The 19,825-nt window shown below is 41.4% G+C and overlaps 1 protein-coding gene across 1 annotated transcript; it reads left to right on the top strand.

Moving 5' to 3' along the window:
- The first annotated feature begins 14,193 nt into the window (after nt 1-14,193).
- Nucleotides 14,194-16,536, top strand: ccn2a (cellular communication network factor 2a). The gene is made up of 5 exons (XM_072695589.1): nt 14,194-14,500; nt 14,717-14,933; nt 15,060-15,314; nt 15,499-15,710; nt 16,004-16,536. The coding sequence occupies exons 1-5, from the start codon at nt 14,441-14,443 to the stop codon at nt 16,298-16,300; spliced, it is 1,041 nt and encodes a 346-aa protein (XP_072551690.1). The 5' UTR covers nt 14,194-14,440; the 3' UTR covers nt 16,301-16,536.
- The last annotated feature ends 3,289 nt before the right edge of the window (nt 16,537-19,825 follow it).

Raw genomic sequence — 19,825 nt, forward strand, 5'->3', positions numbered from 1 at the left:
GCCTGCGATTGCTCAGTAAATAAACCAGAACACCTGAAAGTCTTTCAGGCCACTCAGAAATTCTGACAGCTCTCTCGGGAAAAGCAAAGCCACGTGTGTTTACCGGACGGAGGTGAAGTTTCACATTAATGATTCAGGGCGGGAAACGGCATAGCAGACTCTCTTTGATATTGCTGAAGCAGAACCAGTCAAATTGGACAGGATGGTAACCTAGCACGCAATGCAACACCTGCCCGGGAAGGGAAGAAAAAGTAGGAAAAGAAAAACAGCAAAGTCACATTTTAGTGGTCTGTCTATGAGTTTAAGTAACATTTGCTTTGGCAAATGATGAAATAAACAACATATATTTGGCCAACACCGATCTCAGTATTCAAAGGAGTTTCAGGAAACCAATTAGGAGAGGAATGCAAGTGGTTAGAGCGAAAGAACGAGAGAGAGAGAGAGAGAGAGAGAGAGAGAGAGAGAGAGAGAGAGAAAGAGAGACTATCAATCCTGCTTTAATTGCCTCAGAGAGAAAGTGGGCTCTTACTGTCGGCTTATGATAGATGGTTAATTGCAGTTTGGGTACAAGGTTTCCTATGCTTTCAAGAATGGAGTGAATTTGTTAAATAAATCGAAGGAAATGAACTTTCTGTCACTCTTTCTCTACCTCTGTCTATGCCTTCACCTCTCAAATTGAAATTAACACCTAGACCTTTGAAAAAACAATACTTATAAAAAGAAAGGTTTGAGGGGGGCGTGACAAATAACCGCAGACTCTGGAGGACAAAGGTACGAAGCCAGCTTGAAGTTACTGACTTCTGGCAGGCTGGCGTGCAGAGCTGGACATGCTGTTAGTAGGTCACTGCTCCATGGTGGTGGTCTGGCTAATGTCTTGCTTTTTGACAGTACTAGGATAGGACTCAGCTGGGAAATGGCTTTAGGTGATGCTATATGCAAAGAAGGCCAGAATCATGGAGATCATTCGGATTGCTTCAGCTGATAAGGTTCCTCTGCACTTCAGAGACAGCCTACATCCACTCTGATCATGCTAACTTCTCAATCTATAGTTAACTTGACCTCTTGAACAATTGCATCTATTCACATCACAGGACTGGTCATAACCAGATTAAGTGGTGGTGGTGTGCCATATTCCAGTGGTGGACATCAACATGGTCATGGCACCTGGCAGAGAAATCCTTCCTTTGTAGCTCTGCCATGCTACATGGTGTGCATTTAGAGACTGCGTCCCGTTCATTGATCATTGATAGTTTGTATCGCCATCCTCTAGCCTAGTGGTTCCAATCCTGATTGTAGAGTATGACCAAATAGTGTGAGGTGGTCATGAAAGCTAGAGGAGGTTTAGTAGCGCTTATTAGTTCATCAAAAAAATCCTTTTTTTTCTGCTGCAGTGCATTGATAGTATACAGCCACCATGCTCTTTGGTTTGGTATGTCTGATAATCATGCAGTAATAGTATTATGTGGTGTTTACAATTCTCTAGTTGCCATGGAGGCAGGTTTCTCAAGTGCCACTTTAAGCTGCCTTTTAAGGCAATGCTAAACACTGGCTGAAAAAAGATGCCTTTCCAGTGAGGGATTCACCACAAGCAATGATGAAAAAACAATGGAGACGGCCCTCAAAACTTTCCCTGGCAAATGCCTTCATTAGATTCCAGTGCCTCCAAATTTAGTCAACTGAAAGGCATTTAGTTATGTGATCTAGTGTGTGTTTCTGGTATGCAATATTCAAAACGGTGGTGTAACTGAGTTCAACCACCTATTCACCACAACAAGCTTGTTGGATTTTGCATAAATCCAAATGACCTTGGAAGGACTTTTCATTCCTGATCCTTCAAAGGAAAGATGGCCTTAGAGACACCTGTGTATGGAGCTCTTGCCCAGCGTTTGCCCAGTTGTTGTATTTGTGCAGGAGAACAGAGATCCAAACCCAGCACACTAGTGTTGTTTGATAGGTGAGTCACAGTCTTATGTAGTAGAACTGTTGTGTTTGCACACTATTGGTTGTGTGTCATCTGAGAGGTGAACTGTTGTAGATTGGTCTGGTTTGCGCACCTGACCACGGGTTAGCGTACAGTTGAGCGTCAATGTGCGAGGGAACCTGAGGCTAGACACTGAGTCAGCAGTGATAGATTCCTCACAGTGTAAGCAGACGCCTCCCTGTGCACTGTGCTCGTCTCATTGTACTGCCCTATAGTGTACTGACTCACTACCTGTTTGCAAGTGTTTACACTTTATGTAGGAAAACTAAATTTGAACAGATAAGAGAGATATATGATTCATTTAGCAAATCATCCTAGAACCTGTCTATATAATATTCATGGTAGCACCTATCTGTATACCACTAATTGTAGTCTTAGCATGGTGCTGGCACCTGTCTATATACAGTGCCTATAATAAGTATTATATTATTATTATTCACCCTCTTTGCCTCCCTCACTAGTCTCCTTCTTGCACGGCCACTCAGTTTGTGAGGATGGCCTGCTCTAGGCAGATTTGCCATATTCTGATAATGAATTTTTTAACTCCAGGGGATGTTCAGGGATTGGTGTTGATTTCCTGACTTAATTGACCAACCTCCTTAGAAGCTCTCGAACACAGCATTGGCAAGTCATCCTAGCACCTGTCTATTTAGGTCTAATGTCATGTTAGCTTTAGTCTATGTAGCATTAGTTATTACTTTTTTTTATTAACTATTAAAGTGATTACTTTGCCTTTATATATACAATGATGTATAATCCATTATTCCTTCATCTTGATTCATGAAGATTGCTGTTGTTGTTGACCATTTGCTAAGGCTAGTTTGCTTGAGTTTGCTTGACAGCAATGGTAATGTTTCAGTGGGGGAATTTACTAGTTGTGAGTTGTGTACTCTTGGTCATCCGGGATTTTGAAGTGTCCCTAAGCAAACAAGTGTCTGTGTACAGTGTAGATGTGTCTGTGTCTGAGTATTTGTGTAGTTAGTGAGTTGCATCTGCCCTGTCTGCTGGTTTCTTTGCCCTGTTTTTTGGAGCATTCCAACAGTGCTTATATTGGCTCTGAGGCTCAGTGCCGCAGTGGTGAAATGAATCAGAGCTTTTCATGGCTACTGCCACAGACATCCACCTTCGTCTCTCTGAGACGTTGCAGGAATGCTTTTGATAAAAATCTCAACAAAATCCCCACAAAGAGCAATTATATAACAAGTGATGACTGAGGGAGGAGAAAATGGAATGGAATGTATTAGTTCCATGTCCCCTGGCGTACGGAAGTAACTGGACAGTGGTATAAATATTGTAGTTCTTTAACCTATGCTTTAGCATATTGACTATAAATGCTTATAAGAAATTCACATTCATTTTATACTATGTGCAATACTCTGAACCAATATACACAACAAGGTCAAACAGTGAGTGAAGTGTTATTCAAAGTATATGTTGTATACTAGGCTACTATTGGTTCGCTAGACTTTTATTATACATAATTTCCCAGGAATGTTGTCCCACTGTTATCATACAAGTACTATGTCTTTAATGCCATGCTGGCATAGATGGACACTATGTTTTTTAAGCACTGTTATTGCTGAAATGTAATACATGTGTACTCATTTGAGGTCAAATGATCGTTCAATTACATATGTGCAAACGTATGGGATTTCTGTATAATTCACCCAGTAAAGCCGGGCCCTTGAGTCAGCTGACATTCTATATTTTGACAACATAGTTACTGTTATTCCCAATTGTATTTACTGAATTATAAAGAATGTGTATGTCCCATACCTTACCATTTTTATTTTTATATTTTTTACATGTATTTAGGTAATTCCTCTTGTTCATAAACAGACCATTCCTACATTCACCAGCTAGCCAGTATTCAGGAGCGTTTTCTCAGCATCCACAGCCTGAATGCATGGATTAAGCTCAATAGTGCAAGTCCAGTTTGCTGCCAGCGCTTTTCCAAGTCGCAGCCATCTCAGACTGTGATGCCCTTTTCAGCCTCATTATGACTTTCCAAACACACGCAGCTTCAGACGGTGCATAGGGAGCTTTATAGACAAAGCCATCCTATTTGCATGAGGTTTGGCTAAGCTTCTGCAAACAGTAGATCTCTCTGGGAGAGTAGAAAATATCGAGTCACACCCGTGGAATGTTCTAGCTGCTGCTCAGTCAGAGGTAGAAGGGTGCATACTTTGGCGTTGTCTGGTAAAACAGTAAAAAATTGGGGTGGAGGGCTGGAGTCTGCAGTTAAATCGTTTAGTTCTAGTTGTGAAATGGTTCAAACCGCTGGTCAAGTCCCATAAAAACAGAAGGTCGGAAAAATGTGGAGTAGACAGACATACATCCATGTGGAATTGGAGAGTCTCAGAGGCTTGTGTTGGTTTGGAGAGTTTCTGTTCTGTATATCTCACTGGAGGCCAGCTTGCTTGTTTTCTCTTTTCTCTTTCCAGTTTAACCCCTCAACACACAAGTCTTCTTACACACTAAGGTGTTCCGTACAAACTGGTGCAGCTATTCTCTGATAATAGTTTGTAAGTTTATAATAACACTTTATGTCCTCCGGCAGCCCACAGGGTGTTTAAATGAGCTAATAATTCTTTCACATGTAGTATCTGAATATTTTAAAAACAGTCTGGAATCAAAACAAATCTTTGTTACCTTATTAGTTCATGTCCCTGTCATATTAACACAACTTAACCCCTTAACACAGCAAGGGTTATTACACACTAAGGTGTATTGTAGAATAACTACAGGGACTTCTGTACAAACTGGTGGGGCTATTCTTTGCTAATAGAAGTTTGTAACAACATTTCTAGCGTACTGTAAGAGAATTACATAAGGTTGCCATCCATATCATATTAGCATTTTAATTGTATTCAGGTTTTAAACCATTTAAAAGCAGATTTTCTGTCTTCATGTATATCCACAATAGGGACTTTTTAGTTAAAGGTAAAAGTGTTTTACATTTTGTGTGTAGATTAATGTTAATTTATGATAAAGTACCGTCACAATTTAGAAAACAATTACATCTGCCAAACATAGAAAAGTAATAATGGGAAAATGGAGTCTGAAGACTTTCTTTGAGATAAGAAATTAAACCTGAGCAACAGATAAAACACTGGCTATATGAGTGCAGCTGGTTAACATGTTTCCAGTAGCTACATAAAGCATCCACTCAGTCAGGTATCCATTTAGGTGGTCATATAGGTTGTGTTCACAAAACCACAGCAAGGATAGCACATTTTTCTTAAAATGATGACTAGCTCTGTGTTTTCAAACAACAGAGGCAAAAAACAGTGTTAGCATGTTAACAGGGTATGTTGCTGTACTGGTAATGCAGTTGTACTGTAGTACACGGTAACACAGGTACTCACAAATCCACAGCACCGATAGGCTGAGTGCCTGTTTTAGTAGGTAGCTATAAAAAAAACCCTACCTGTTCAGCAGAAACGCCAACTCAGCATCACTTTTGAAGGCTTTCAGGTTGCAAAGCTTGCGGCTCCTAACAAAAGCCAGGCCAGTGTTTATCAGGATAATCCTGGAATGACAGAATACTGAGCACACAGATGCCATTTATGAGAATATTTTGACCCCTCTTCACTCAGGAATACTACTGCTTTCCATTTAAACAAATCAATCGTAAGGACTTTTTTTATGTTCCACATAAGACATACATGCCACAGACAACATTGTGCAAGTACTTCATTAAACTTTCCTTACTTCTACTCAAAGTCCCAAGCTCAGACTGCTATGAACATCCCATTCCACAAAATAGGCCCTTAGCGCTCTGCTCTCATCTTTCTATCATGGCCTTCACTCTTCGTGTAAGCTAGCCAACACTCCATCGCTCCAGTTCTTTCTAATACCTCAATTACCACATTTTTGTCTGTATGGCAAGGTCCAGCCTGTTCTAAATTATCTAATGATTGCTGCGGGCTCTTTTCGGGACATGTGATGCAAGGCGGTGGGCCAGGGCTAGTCTGGAGTTTGAATCAGTTCAGTCAGAGGCAGCCAGGTTGTTTCAAAGGCCCCCAAACTGCAGCTCGTAACCACCATTAACTCTGCCCTCCCGTGTCTGTCGCAACACAGCACACAAACAGAGGCCGAAGGATGGTCAGTTTGAAGTTTCAAGGCAGACGGACATTCTTTTTGCTGTCAGACGGCTTCCAGTTATAGAGACTGCAGCTCTGGACAGTATGGCGGATCAGATGGGGGAAAAGAACCCTTCTTTGTGTTTATTTTATGGCTACTAGCGCCTTTGATGACGAGGCACTTTCAGCAAAAATAGCTCAGTTATGCAGACTGTCTGATTTCCACTATTATGTGTCTTTCAGACACTGTATAGTCTCACTGAGTAGATGAAAGTGCTTGGAGTTTTTTATAAACAGGAACGCAGATCAGATTTTCAGTCTGGACGAACTATGCAGACATCAGAAGCCAGTCATTTAATATGAGTTGTACTACACTGTTTAAAAATGCTTGATGAGCATTATATGCTACAAGAATGACAAATGGTATAACATTAATGACTCATAATCACATGTGAATTGCTGTTATTAGGGCCACATAAATAATATATATTCAAATCCGGTCTAGGCCACTTTCAAGTGGTCTTAGATTAGATATAAAGCTAATTTGTGGCCATGCAACTTCAATCAGATGTTCAGATCGGAATTCCACTGCACATACACAAGCTTACGGTGATAACATGGCAGGAGTGCCTGTGTCTACCTTTTGTGCTTTTCTCTCCTGATGGCTGTTCAGAGCAAATTGTCTTTGTGACATAAGGTGTTTGACATTGTTCATGACACACTTGGTTAATCACAACAACATATACATGCATGTCATGGTTCATTCCTAATAAAGACAGCTACAAATCACAAATATGAATGTGATGATTCTGTCATTTTTTAAGTCTAAGTACCAGGACATTTCCAGTACTTTCTATCAGCTAAAGTTGTAGCTGAAGAGAATGTAGCGTAAACGTACAGCTAAACATTTTTTTTTTTATCTACAAATATTTTTACAAACATAACATGCATAAAGTTATTTGTCCAACAGTGGTTATTTTATGCCTATACATGGCTCTTTTGCCTGATAGAACCCTGGCTAGTTTGCACCCAAGAGCTTGAACATTCAGTTCTGCTGCCTTTATAACTTCAAGTGTCTGCTAAGTTGATTGCTAGGATTTTGTTAGTTGTTTCACTTTATTGCACTGGGTGCTGCTAAGCCATTCTATATTCATATTGTCCCAGGCATTTGCTAGTACGTTGCTATGGTATTTGTGGTGGATGCTCAGATGTTAAGTGGTTACTATAAAATCTCTTAGGGCTACAAGAGGATTGCTAGGTGGTGTCTATTGTGTTCTAGGTGGTTAATAGGGTATTGCTATGTGGTTTCTGAGGTATCATAGATGGATGCTATGTTTTCCCAGGTGATTTCTTGGATGTGTGCATGTATCGCGGTGAAATAAGAAAGATGTACAAACTTTTGCACAGCAATTTGTGAACATTCTTTTTTATGTGGAAAAAATTTTAGACTTTGAGCAGTTTGTGGAAATGATATGTGAGAGCACAGAGCTGTATATTAGCACACCTCTCATAATCAGATCAAACATTTTAGTTTGGTTTGGTGTTAAAATGGCAGAATCATTTTATTCATATACAGAATTTAATTTACTTGGCTCACCATATTTACAACAGGTTTGTCTCAGTCAGTGATAAAATATGACATCCTTAAAATTACTTGAATAAACACTTAACAGCTTATTAAACACTAAGGTGTATTATTTAGTAACTGCATGGACACCGGCAGGCCATAGGCTGTTTAAGGGGTTATGCCACAGCACCAGCATATAGTATAGACCTGTCATATATGCATTACCACCCAACAAGCAGAATGTAGAACTGAACCAGACTACCACTTGGGTAGGATCCAGACATAAGCACTGTATGGATTTAATGTCCTCCATATGGTGTGGCTCTTAAATCATCCATCAGAGCATATGCCACGCACCAGACTGGAAAACTCGCAACAATTTAGCGTTTCCTTAAACATAAGACAAAAATACCCCACATAACAGCATAAACCTCAAACACCCATAACCTGGCTGACCTTCAGTCATCTCTCCAACGTGTCTCTCCCTGTAATTGGTGACGAGGTCGGCAGACATGCGTCTCTGATTTGATTTTAATGTAAAAGAAGTGCACTGGGTGATGAAAAAAAAAATGGTCAATGTTATTCAAACAACTTAAAGAACAACCACAAAGCCTGAGCTACTGTAATGACATAATGCCAAACATAGATGGGAAAGGAGAGAGAGCGAGAGAATGCTGGGGTGAATCCTATGAGGAATGTTGTGCTGAATACCGCAGGAATGCAGCCACAAAAAGTTCAACTGCACAACAACGGAACAGCAGGGGTATCCCTCGTCCTCGCCCCAGAACTGCCCTGTCCCGTCCGAGGCTGAGGAAACCTACACGAGGAAAAGAGGAAAGAGCAAAAAAATGACACTTTAATGACATTTAGGTTTCTCCATAAAGGTGTACGACAGTGTTATTCAATCTAATCTCTGTATTTGTAACATATGCTCAAACGATCACTATACTTACAGAACCTATTGACCTACACACTTGAAATGAAATGAAATGACCTACACAATGGACAGATGCCAAAGATGCCATGAGTGTAAATTGAGTGAATAGGTTTTACTATTATATGAAGTATCAACTGCAAGTGCAGTAAGCAAATGCCAATGACAGAACCAGAACACCTCCATTATAATCAATCAGTTGGTGTATATTAGACACAAGTGTCAAAAAGCAATGCAGAAATCTTTCCTGATGAATGTCTTGTTTTTTTGGGGGGTTGTTTTTTTTGATGTCTTGGTGTTCCAAAATGGCTTTAAAAAGTGGCATAAAAATAATAATAGCATAATAATACAAGTAATAGGAATAGTATGTTTAATAAAAGACAGAGACTTTAAAAATCTCAGATTGTTTTTCATTTAAATCTGTAAATAAGCAGAACTTTTTAGAATTGTGAGAAAATACATGAGGAAACACGATTCTGCCCTATTTCTGATAAATATTTTTATTTGTTTTCATTTTTAATATTTTACATTTTTGGCAATGACCATGTTTAGGTATTTGTACAAGAATATTTTGGAAATTCTTCTCTTCCACTAAAGTTAATTTTCAGGTGACTTTTAGGTGGATCTTATCTCCTCATATGAGGATTTTACACAAAATTGAGGAGTTTATACAGATCGAGCACATGCTTTCATTAAAGCAAAACGAGGCATACAGCACCAAATATTACAAAAAAAATAATAATTTCATGTTAAAGATTTTAATATAATTAGATAATAAATTAATAGATTAAATTAGAAAAGAAAACAGAAGAAGCATTTTCACTACCTGCCATGCAAACACTACTTAAACCTACAGTTAAGATAGGGAATGCTAGCCCGCTGTACATACCCATTTTGCAGTTGGGTCCTTGAGCTACAAGAAGCCTGCAGTTGTTTATGTTTAGACTTGACATTTCCACTCTATACACTTACCAAAAGAAAATGCACATAAACTTAAGAAAAACTCTCTGCAAGGTATGATAGGGTAAAAAAGAAAAAGCATTGTTAAACTACCATATATTATTGTGATGTACACATTTCATATTCTGCATTTTCCATTCCTCATTTTTCCCTTCAGGTCCACTTATGACATTTGTGTGGTTTATGTACCAAAGCAGTCCAGTCCACAGCAGTTTCACAGGGCCATTTCCCAACCTATCTGTAGCCCGTTGAATTAAACTGGTGTTTTTTGTTGCAATGCTTTTAAGACATACACATACAGGGCAGCCAATCAAAACACAATATATGTTGGGACAAATGTATTGGGACACCTGATCATTTATTGTTTTTTCCCAAATGAAGAGTTTTAAAAAGGTAAATAAAAATATATAGCCACAAATTTGACAACTATCAGTCAGGGCTATTTATCTAATATCCGTGCCAACATCATGAATTCAGATCAAGAAGAGTTATGACACGAAAGGCAAGCTTGTCTTTGTTATTAGACTCTGGGTAGGACATGTCATAGGTAGCATGTAATTATGCTGGCTTTTTATGTCCTAGAGAGCTACACAGAGGCTGAACAGAGGCTGGTTGTGTGATTGGACTAAGTAAGTGAAAGCAGATTAGCATGTGTCTTAAAATGCAAATTCAAGAACATCTGTTGATGGTTAAACGATTCTGCTGGCCTAGAGCAGTCAAGTGTAGAAAGAGCCTTTAACCGAGGGCTATTTGTCTGCTCTTTTGAACAGAGCGTATTCCCATGTACTTGTCTAGATTTTCACATATGGAACTAATAGCTTGCAGAGGTATTTTTAGGTCTACTACAAGAAATGGACAGCTCTGCTAGACAGCTTTTGGCTGTTCGTTTCTTCAGTTAACATTGTGCATATTTGGCATCTAACGGAATGAAAGCTCTTTGACAGTCAAGAAAAACATCCAAAAGCACTTCATAATAATAAGTAGCACCTTTTAAACTGAAAGTGCTGTTTCTGATTATTTTTGTATTTGGCTTAATTATTTTGTCTTGCTGTTCGTCCTCACTCAGCAGACGAGTTTTAGTCAGTGTGATCCGCATCTCCATGACATGAATTGATTTTGATCTGATTAAAATATCAACCTGTATCATGTAGATGGCATGTTTTGGTTTATCCATCAGCTAATGGATGGACAAAAGTGGGAGCAGGCGAGACGGAGCGAAAATTGCGATCCTGGAACTAAACAGCAGTGGAAAATTGCCCCCTGGCAGCCGTGCTGCTCGCCCCAAGAATTTGGGATCTGTTATTTTTGTACAGAGAACAATAAACCACCTACAAATTATGTCCAAAAAAGCCCCACTGGACTCCCTTATGCCCCCCTCCCTTATTCCAGCTCAAAAGGAATGGGATATGTGGTCACATGACCACATCCCCGAAAGTATAATTATATCTGCAGGCCCTCGTTTTGTCTGCGGATGGAATTCCTTTCCGTTACATCATCTGAGTGTGACCTTTGACTTGTCTCTGGGGCTGATGCTCTTCTGCTGTCTCCATTTGCCAAATTTAGTTTCAATCACAGAGTGCGTCACTCTTCTCTTCTGAAGATTGTGGTAATCCCGTGGGCTTCAGGGGCTCCAGTCCTGGCCACTAGGGGTCTGCAGAAGTATGTCTGTAAATGGATTAGTAGAAATAGCAACTGGGAAATTTGCTAACAATGTATTTATCATTTTTTATTGCTTTGTTAGTGCAGCTCATTAGAACAAGAGAGCATGATGCCGTTGCAACCCTAATGCACACTAAATGAGTGGGCCAAGACACCCTAAAAGGGTTGGCCTTGGTCTGCCTTTAAATTTCAAGCCCTGGTGCAGTAACTTTGAAGCATTAACACAATAGACATCCCACACAGAGTTTCTAATGGCAGACTGCGTTAGTCAGAAACTCTCATTTTGAACAAGGAAACGCATGAATAGCAATGTAAGTCACATATTCAACATGTTTTGTTGTTCCTATGATTGAAAAACAATAACAAGCACCTACTGATCCAAACTGCTCTCTGAATGACCTTACTCATTTCCCTTTCCCTTGCTCAGGAAAAAAAAACATCCAACAAGCAAGCTAGAACATGCAGCATAAGTCTTGGTGTGGCTGATTTTAAAAATTAAATCAAATTAAAAAGGGATTTAGATTCGGCCAGTGGAATGGATACTAGTAGGCCTAAGCAAAGAGGCTATTGCATTTATTGTCTCCAAATATTTGTCATAAATGTTCCTTAACAGTGACTCTTCAACAATGTATCATTTATGCAGATATATATAAATAAAAACAAACTTTAGATCATACATAATCACTCATGTGACAGCCTATATTTAGTTGACTTAGCCCAACTAAGCAAGTCATGTGTTGATGTGACTGTTTCTTGGCTGTGATATTTTGATGTATATCAATGGTCTTATATACCCTGGGAATAAATATTTTCCTTTCATGAGGAATGTATTGGTGCAATGGCAAGGATGTGGTATAAATCCCAAGATAGAGTTAGTCCAGGGCCTCAGAATGCCTTAATGTGGCCCTCTTTCTTCTACTTGTTTTAGGAGCTGCTCGTCATCATTTCCAGGTTAAGCCTGTGGTTAACCTCTCCATGTCCTCTTCATGCCTTTTAAAACCCATTTCCCACCCACCTTTTTTCACAGGGCTCTTGTGAAGTTCTGTAGAGCGGGTGGCACTTAAATAAACTCAGTGTGGTGGGTATAGTTGAACTATTGTTTAAAGCTCTGGAATGCTGATTCGGCAATAACTGCCTTGTAGGAGGTAAAGTATCAGTCTTTTTTTGCCCTCAAAGAGGGGCACCGAGCATGACATTAAAGTTTAACAGAGCTGAACATATTTATTCCTGTGCTATTGAGGTTGGAATGCGGCCGCAGGCGCTTCAGGGGCTTAGCGTCCAGCACTAGCGCTGCCGCAAGAAGACAACGTTACCTAGCGCACCTGAAGCATGCCACACACGGAGCCGGGTTTATTTTGCCGCTGGCCATCGCATCCTGCCGGGCCTACCGCAGAGGTGGACAGTTACACCACATCGTTAATGATTGGCAGGGCGCAACACTGAGTCACACACAGGCGGCGCGATGAGCCCAGGAATACTGTAACTTACTCGAGTGTGTGAGTGAATGTTTTCGTGTAGGGGGTAGGTTAGTGGAGGGTAAGAACTGGCAGCCTTGAGCTGGGCTGGAATGAGAGGTTGTTGACAGACAGGGTACATTACCATGCCATGCTTCCAGCGGCCAGAGCTGGAGCTCCTACTGTACTCCAGCCCCAGACCACAAGGAGAAAGCTAGAGAGAACAAGGGAGGAAGAAAGAGGGAGGGAAAGGGAAAAATGAGAAACAGAGAGACAGGGAGACAGAAGGCCCAGAGTGAAGATTCCCTTATAAGGAGAGTCTTCCTCCGAGACGGTGCGCATGTAGTAACAGCATGTCTGCTGGCATGGCCGGCGCATTCCTCCAGCTCTCACTCGCCCCTCGCCCAGAGCTTTTCATTTCCGATTGGCTGCCACTCGAAAGCCAGCGCTGCCTTTCCTAAGGAGGAGGGGGGACCAGGTTTTTTCTCTTTTTTTTTTTTTTAAATACACAAACGGATAAGTCTAGCCGCTTTCCTGCATCTTACTGTCTGCTCTCCGTCTAGTAGCCGCTGGAGCAAAACAAGACCCCGCCACACACCTGCACTGTGAAGCATACAGACTAAACCTTATTAGCAAGGTGAAAGCCCTGGGTGAAAAAAGAAAAACATACATAGTGATTAAAGGACTGGGTCAAACTGAATGTAGCTAACATGAGTCAGAGTTGGAGCTTTGAAGCAATACTTCTATAGCCAACATGATAAACACAATGTACAAATAAACCCATATGTCTGTATTTTTCTGGCCTGACCATGCGACCGTGTAAAATCTCATTCCCATGAACTTACACCTGTTCATGGTATTATGAGAGCATTAAGTGTACTCTACATTTTAAATGGAGGTTTTCCATTAAAAGGAAAATACAGTCTACAACTATGCTTAATTCTTGTCCTATCGGCCTGTATGTAGGCCCACACACCAACCTATAGATTAGCTATAGTAATTGCAGTAGTATAGTAGTTAAATAAATAGTAGGTCCATGGTTCAAGGGGTTAAAAGACTTTTGTAATTCCATGTTAAGCCTTCTGTTCCATTCACAAAGCAATAAATGTGTTTTTTTATTCCAAGCCAGTGTTACAGTAAACCATAACCATGCAGTAAATTCGAAAACAAGTGCTCTAAGCTCTGAGAGTAGCTTGCCTTTACCAACCCAGACAAACATGTAGCCATACGGCCATTAGATGAACTGCTATTAGTGAAAAAAATAGGAAAAAAAAAACCACATGAACAGAGAAGGTGGATATTGCCAAGACTGCAGTTTTATTTTGATATGTGACAGCCGCTCTCTGCCTCAGACAGCTGGAATGCAGAATGGCAGGGGGTGTGAGTCTAGAGGTTGGGGAGGGGGGGTAGGGAAGCAGAGGGGGCAGGAAACTAGGAAAGAATGCCAGGAATGTCCATGTTTATCCAGAGCTCCATTCAGCCAGAGGCGGCCCACCAAAGCTCGACGGGTATAAAGGGTGGGCCGCCGCTGCCTTCCAGCTCAGAACACTCCGACTCCTCCTGAGAGAGAAGCAACAAGGGTTGAGCTTGAAGCAGCCCAGCACAGCCTTACCGAAGCTACACTCTAGCTTTCCACTCGACGAGACCAGGAGGGAACGGCCTGACCCCAACGGGATCGACTTGATCATACACAAGAGAGAAGACAACAGCTCTGCAGAAGCTGAGCAAGACTTTGGAAAAGCCCAAAAGAGAGATTTTTAAACCAGAGATTTTTGAAACAGAAAAATAGAAGACGCCAAGATGTTTTCTGGAATGAGCCTGAGACTAGTTTCTGTGCTCTGCTTCACCTTCTTCAGCTGGGTAAGTTTGTTTTATGCTCTCTGCCATGTCTCAGTAAAGTGTAATAATAAGAACATGACCAGCCTGCTGCTGTAAGGCTATGTACATCTGGAACTACAGTAATCACATGGACTACACTAAGAATACTGATGTCCTGTAGGCAGCATCTAAATGAATGAATGAAGGTAGAAGCTGTTAAACTTACTAAGAAGTTTCCTTTCCTGATTCCTTTCTCAGGTGGTAGCTCAGGAGTGCAATGGCCAGTGCCAGTGCCCCGATGTGCCCCCACAGTGTGCTCCGGGTGTAAGCCTAGTGCCGGATGCCTGTGGATGCTGCAGGGTGTGTGCCAAGCAGCTGGGAGAGCTGTGCACGGAGAGAGATGTTTGCGACCCTCACAAAGGCCTCTTCTGTGACTACGGTTCCCCGAGCAACCGTCGCATTGGTGTCTGCACTGGTAAGCTTGAGAGGCCTCAGTCACACATAATATAGCTGATGATCCTCAGAACCGTTAGACAACATGCTTCCACTGCATAACACAGTTCCTCAGAGGTAACCTGTCTACTTGCTCTGTTCCCTATAGCCAGAGATGGTGCCACCTGTGTGTTTGGAGGAATGGTGTACCGCAGTGGCGAGTCATTCCAGAGCAGCTGCAAATACCAGTGCACTTGTCTGGATGGAGCAGTTGGCTGCGTCCCCCTCTGTGGGATGGATGTCCGGCTGCCCAGCCCAGACTGCCCTGCTCCCCGAAGGGTCAAGGTGCCAGGAAAGTGCTGCGAGGAGTGGGTCTGCGACTCGCCACAAACCACAAACACCTTTGTGGGCTCTGCTCTTGCAGGTAAGAAGCAAAACAGTGCTCATTGACAAGCAATTCATCTCAGTGCTCATTGTCAAGTAACTTTAATGAATTATTAAGAAGCCACTAATAGGTCAGGTACAGTTTTTCTGTATCTGCCAATGGTGATGCATCAGTGACGTCACTGCACTACACTGACTAATGTCTTGCTCTGTTTTGGTTTCAGCTTACAGAGAGGAAGAGACCTATGGCCCAGATCTTTCCATGATGCGTGAGAACTGCCTGGTCCAGACCACAGAGTGGAGCGCCTGCTCAAAGACCTGTGGCCTGGGAATCTCCACTCGTGTCACCAATGACAACCGAGAGTGCCGTCTGGAGAAGCAGTCTCGTCTCTGCATGGTGCGCCCCTGCGAGTCCCACCTGGAAGAGAGAATCAGGGTAAGCATCAACCATGTCATGTCATTTTTATCTGCTGCATCAGTGGTCACCAACCTTCCTTTCGGAGTTCTACCTTAAGTTTGACCTCTGGTCCAAAATCTCACACACCTGATCCACCTAATCCAACACTTCCGATGACCATGTTAAGTTAGATCAAATGTAGTAGAGGTAAACTCTACAAGATGGTATATCTCCAGGAATTGAGTTGATGACCACAGCACTGCACTGCCCAGTCCCTTCAGCCACATTAAAAGGAACATGTTGTCTAAACCCATGTCTGTTTTCTTTTACAGAAAGGAAAGAAGTGCATCCGCACCCCAAGAGTCTCCAAGCCCATGAAGTTCGAGATCTCGGGCTGCACCACCACCAAGGCCTACCGGCCCAAGTTTTGCGGCGTTTGCACAGATGGCCGCTGCTGCACCCCCCACCGGACCGCCACTCTGCCCATGGAGTTCAAGTGCCCCGATGGCCAGGTTATGAAGAAGCAGATGATGTTCATCAAGACCTGCGCATGCCACTACAACTGCCCCGGTGAGAATGACATCTTCGAGTCTATGTACTACAAGAAGATGCTCGGCGACATGGCATGAGGGGGAGGATCGGAGGAATAGAAGGAAAATCTGTCCAATGACTGTCCATTTCAAACAGATATCCATCTCATATCTCAGCACAGTACTCTGTCTATTTCCTTTTGGTTTTGTTCTTTTCAATTTACACATCTTCTTTTGTGTTGTATATGTGTTTTGTATCACTCAGAACTGTTTTAATGTACGCTTGGTGGATATCTGGGGCTCTTTTTTGCCCTAAAGTAAGTGAGTGAGTGTGGGTTGCGGGTGGGCAGGAGGGAGGGAGGGTGGGATTAAACGACAGGGCGTTTAATGCTGATGCCCCTAAAATAATACTGCACTATAGCCTGACTTGGTGGCGCCCCTTGTCACTGATTGGCCTGACAACGCTGAGGCCCCTTCCCTAAACTGTGGTGGGCAAATCCAGACTTGGAGAGCAAGAGTGGTGAAAGGTGAGGAGGGCGGCGGCTTTTTAACCTTGGAACGGAGGCCAAAACGCCTCACCCAACTGAGAGAAAGCGAGAGAGAGAGAGAGAGAGAGAGAGAGAGCAAGAATGTGCTCTTGTATGTAGTTAACTGTGTGTCTCAATGCTGAGCAGGAGGCCAAATCCTAGGCTTCAGATGTTAGGGCACTGAGAGTACCAACTGACTGACACCTTTGTCCAAAAAAAAAAAAAGACTGGATGATTTGCAGCTCATTCCTTTGTGTGTGTTTTTGTAACACTGTAGATAATGTACATATTTTGTACAGTTTAAGTTAATTTAAGTTTAAGTCTGTTAAGTCTGTTATGTCTGTTTTTTACTACGTGTTATGATGATAGCCCGTTTTGCTGACTTGACTGTTCTTGTTACAGTTTGTGTACTATTTTATTGAGAAGTGTGACCAAAAAGTTACGTTTTGAACTTTTGTAGTTTGGAATAAAATATTATATTTTTTATATAAATCTTGTAAGTTCTGATTCCTTTTTTTATTTTGCTCCTTGTGGCAGCGTTCCACATAGGAAATACATACCAATTATAGCTCCGTGTTTTTCACCACACAGTTTTATACCTCCTTGGTGGACCACACAGCTGCATTGTGCTCTGCATTGCTTCCGAGACCACACACATTCAAATCATTCATGGCAGACATTCATAAGCCATATTCATTTGTAGAATAGAACACACATATACACACACACACACACACACATGTACAGCCACTGTATAACACACTCATTGCACACTCACTGCAAACCCACACACGTGTGTGTATTAACAGAAACACTGATACACATACACATGCTATATTAAATAGTGGTCTGACACTGAAAGTGCTAAGAAAAGGCCCAGGCCAGCAATACATTTGCACAGGAGCCAGACAGACAGCAGACAAACATTCACACACCAGTCATGTTTGTGAGGAAGCAAAGGCATAGACTTCAGGTTTGTGTGTGGATGTGTGTGGCAGAAATAGTACAAAGCAATTTTATGATGCATCCAGTCAGTAAAGAGGAAAGAAAGAAGCTGCACACTCAGGTTTTTATTAGACATGGGAAGCATGCATTTATTGACCAGCTAATGTAACACATTTTCACATTCTCATTTCGCAGCACCAAACACAGGCCAGTTTTGTGGCCTACAATGTGGGGTCCCTTGTAACATTTGGGGACATTTCACCAAAGGCTCTGCTCCAAAACTTTTCTGCAATGATTTGTATTACAGTTATTAATTTATTAGAGCCCCTCTCATCTGTAGGGCCAGAAGAACCATAGAAAGTCACTGCTAATTCAAATTAGTGTGAACTTTTAACTATTGTGAAACAAAATAATACAAACCCACATATCAAGCTTTAGGCACACTTTTAAAGAAGGATTGTATGCACTTAGTGACGATCCTTATATTAAGATTAAAGGTCTTCTATGAGTGCTGTTAGAAGTGTGCTTATTTGTCAGTGAAACTACATACAAGCCATTATGACTGATATTTATGTTACAACTGATGTGAAACCTGTTCCTCAAGTCATTAAATATTGCTTTTCCATTTCAGTTAGTGAATCCAGGGCACATTACCTGAAGCCCAAAGTGTTCCACTCAAGCGCAACATATTGCCTGAGACATGACTACCCTCTGGTGTACACTTATGCCATTAGTCATTATTCCAGTATATTTCAGCTTCAGAAATGTGTATGAGCAAAGATGACGTTGTTTTGATCTGAATATATCTTCTCAGAGGTGCTGGCAGACTGGCTGATCACAAAGCAGTATAAAAAGTGATGTAAAGTTAGCAGCTAAGGGTCATTTTTAGTGTCAAGAGCAAAATTAGTTTGGGAATTTTTTTGTAATATAAAATAATAATAAAGACATTTTATTAATAAAATCCATTTAAAGGATTATAACAATATAAATATGAATGGTATAATCTTACCACATTATTACAGGAGTGATATCAAGCTGTTAGGCAAGAATGTCCTGTTAAGCTGACAAAGATGGACATTAATGGTTTCTAAGCTTGCTTTTGAGCTTTATATTACCCTCCCATGTTCCCTTGCTTTGGTATAGACTGTGCCTGTCTAGTCTCCTTCTCATGGATCAATCAGGTTTAGCACATGGCCAAACCTTTTACATTTGTGTTTACTAACACAGGTCAAACCACTGCCATGTCACTCATCTCAATGCACTTTTCAGACTCAGCTCATGCCAAACTAACTGGCTTTAGTGTTGTTAGCAAAGTCTCTGTGATATTTCAGTTCTTAATGTGTGTTTGGCTTGCCTTTCTAGGTTTTGATATGCCCATTGTTTTCTTGAGTTATGAATGTTCCTTGTGTTTATTCGCCTTTACGACCCTGCCTGTCTTGTTCATGTGCCTTGGAGATGCCACAAAAAAGTTACTTCGTGATTGCATTTCCCCTTACAGACAAATTTGATACAGAAGACTTCGCTGTCCAAGGTTGCAGTGAGTGACAAGGACCACAAGCCTGTCTCCACACCACCGGTGCTTCCTCTGTAGGGACCGTGAGGAGGGTACTAAAAGTAACCTTCATAATAATGTTAGCATGTGGGCCAGTCTTAAACTGAAGAAGTTAGACAGCGGAGCTCTGAACTCTTTCATTGAGTTCTCACTCCTCCTTCATCCCCATGGAGAAAAAATAAGGATCCCCAAGAGAAAATTGGGGAAAGGCTGTTTCATTTTCTATCAACAGTCAGAGAGCCAGCAGGAGTGTACACAGCTCCTCTTAGTACCTAGGAGAACTCTGTGGAGACAGACATTGTTGCCCTTACCAGAGCTGAAAAGTACACTGCTCAAAAAAATAACACTCAAATATCACATCCTAGATCTGAATGAATGAAATAGTCTCATTGAATACTTTGTTCTGTACAAAGTTGAATGTGCTGACAACAAAATCACACAAAAATCATCAATGGAAATCAAATTTATTAACCAATGGAGGCCTGGATTTGGAGTCACACACAAAATTAAAGTGGAAAAACACACTACAGGCTGATCCAACTTTGATGTAATGTCCTTAAAACAAGTCAAAATGAGGCTCAGTATTGTGTGTGGCCTCCA

The sequence above is a fragment of the Salminus brasiliensis genome, chromosome 1 (assembly GCF_030463535.1).
Source record: "Salminus brasiliensis chromosome 1, fSalBra1.hap2, whole genome shotgun sequence".
NCBI classification, from domain to species: Eukaryota; Metazoa; Chordata; class Actinopteri; order Characiformes; family Bryconidae; genus Salminus; species Salminus brasiliensis.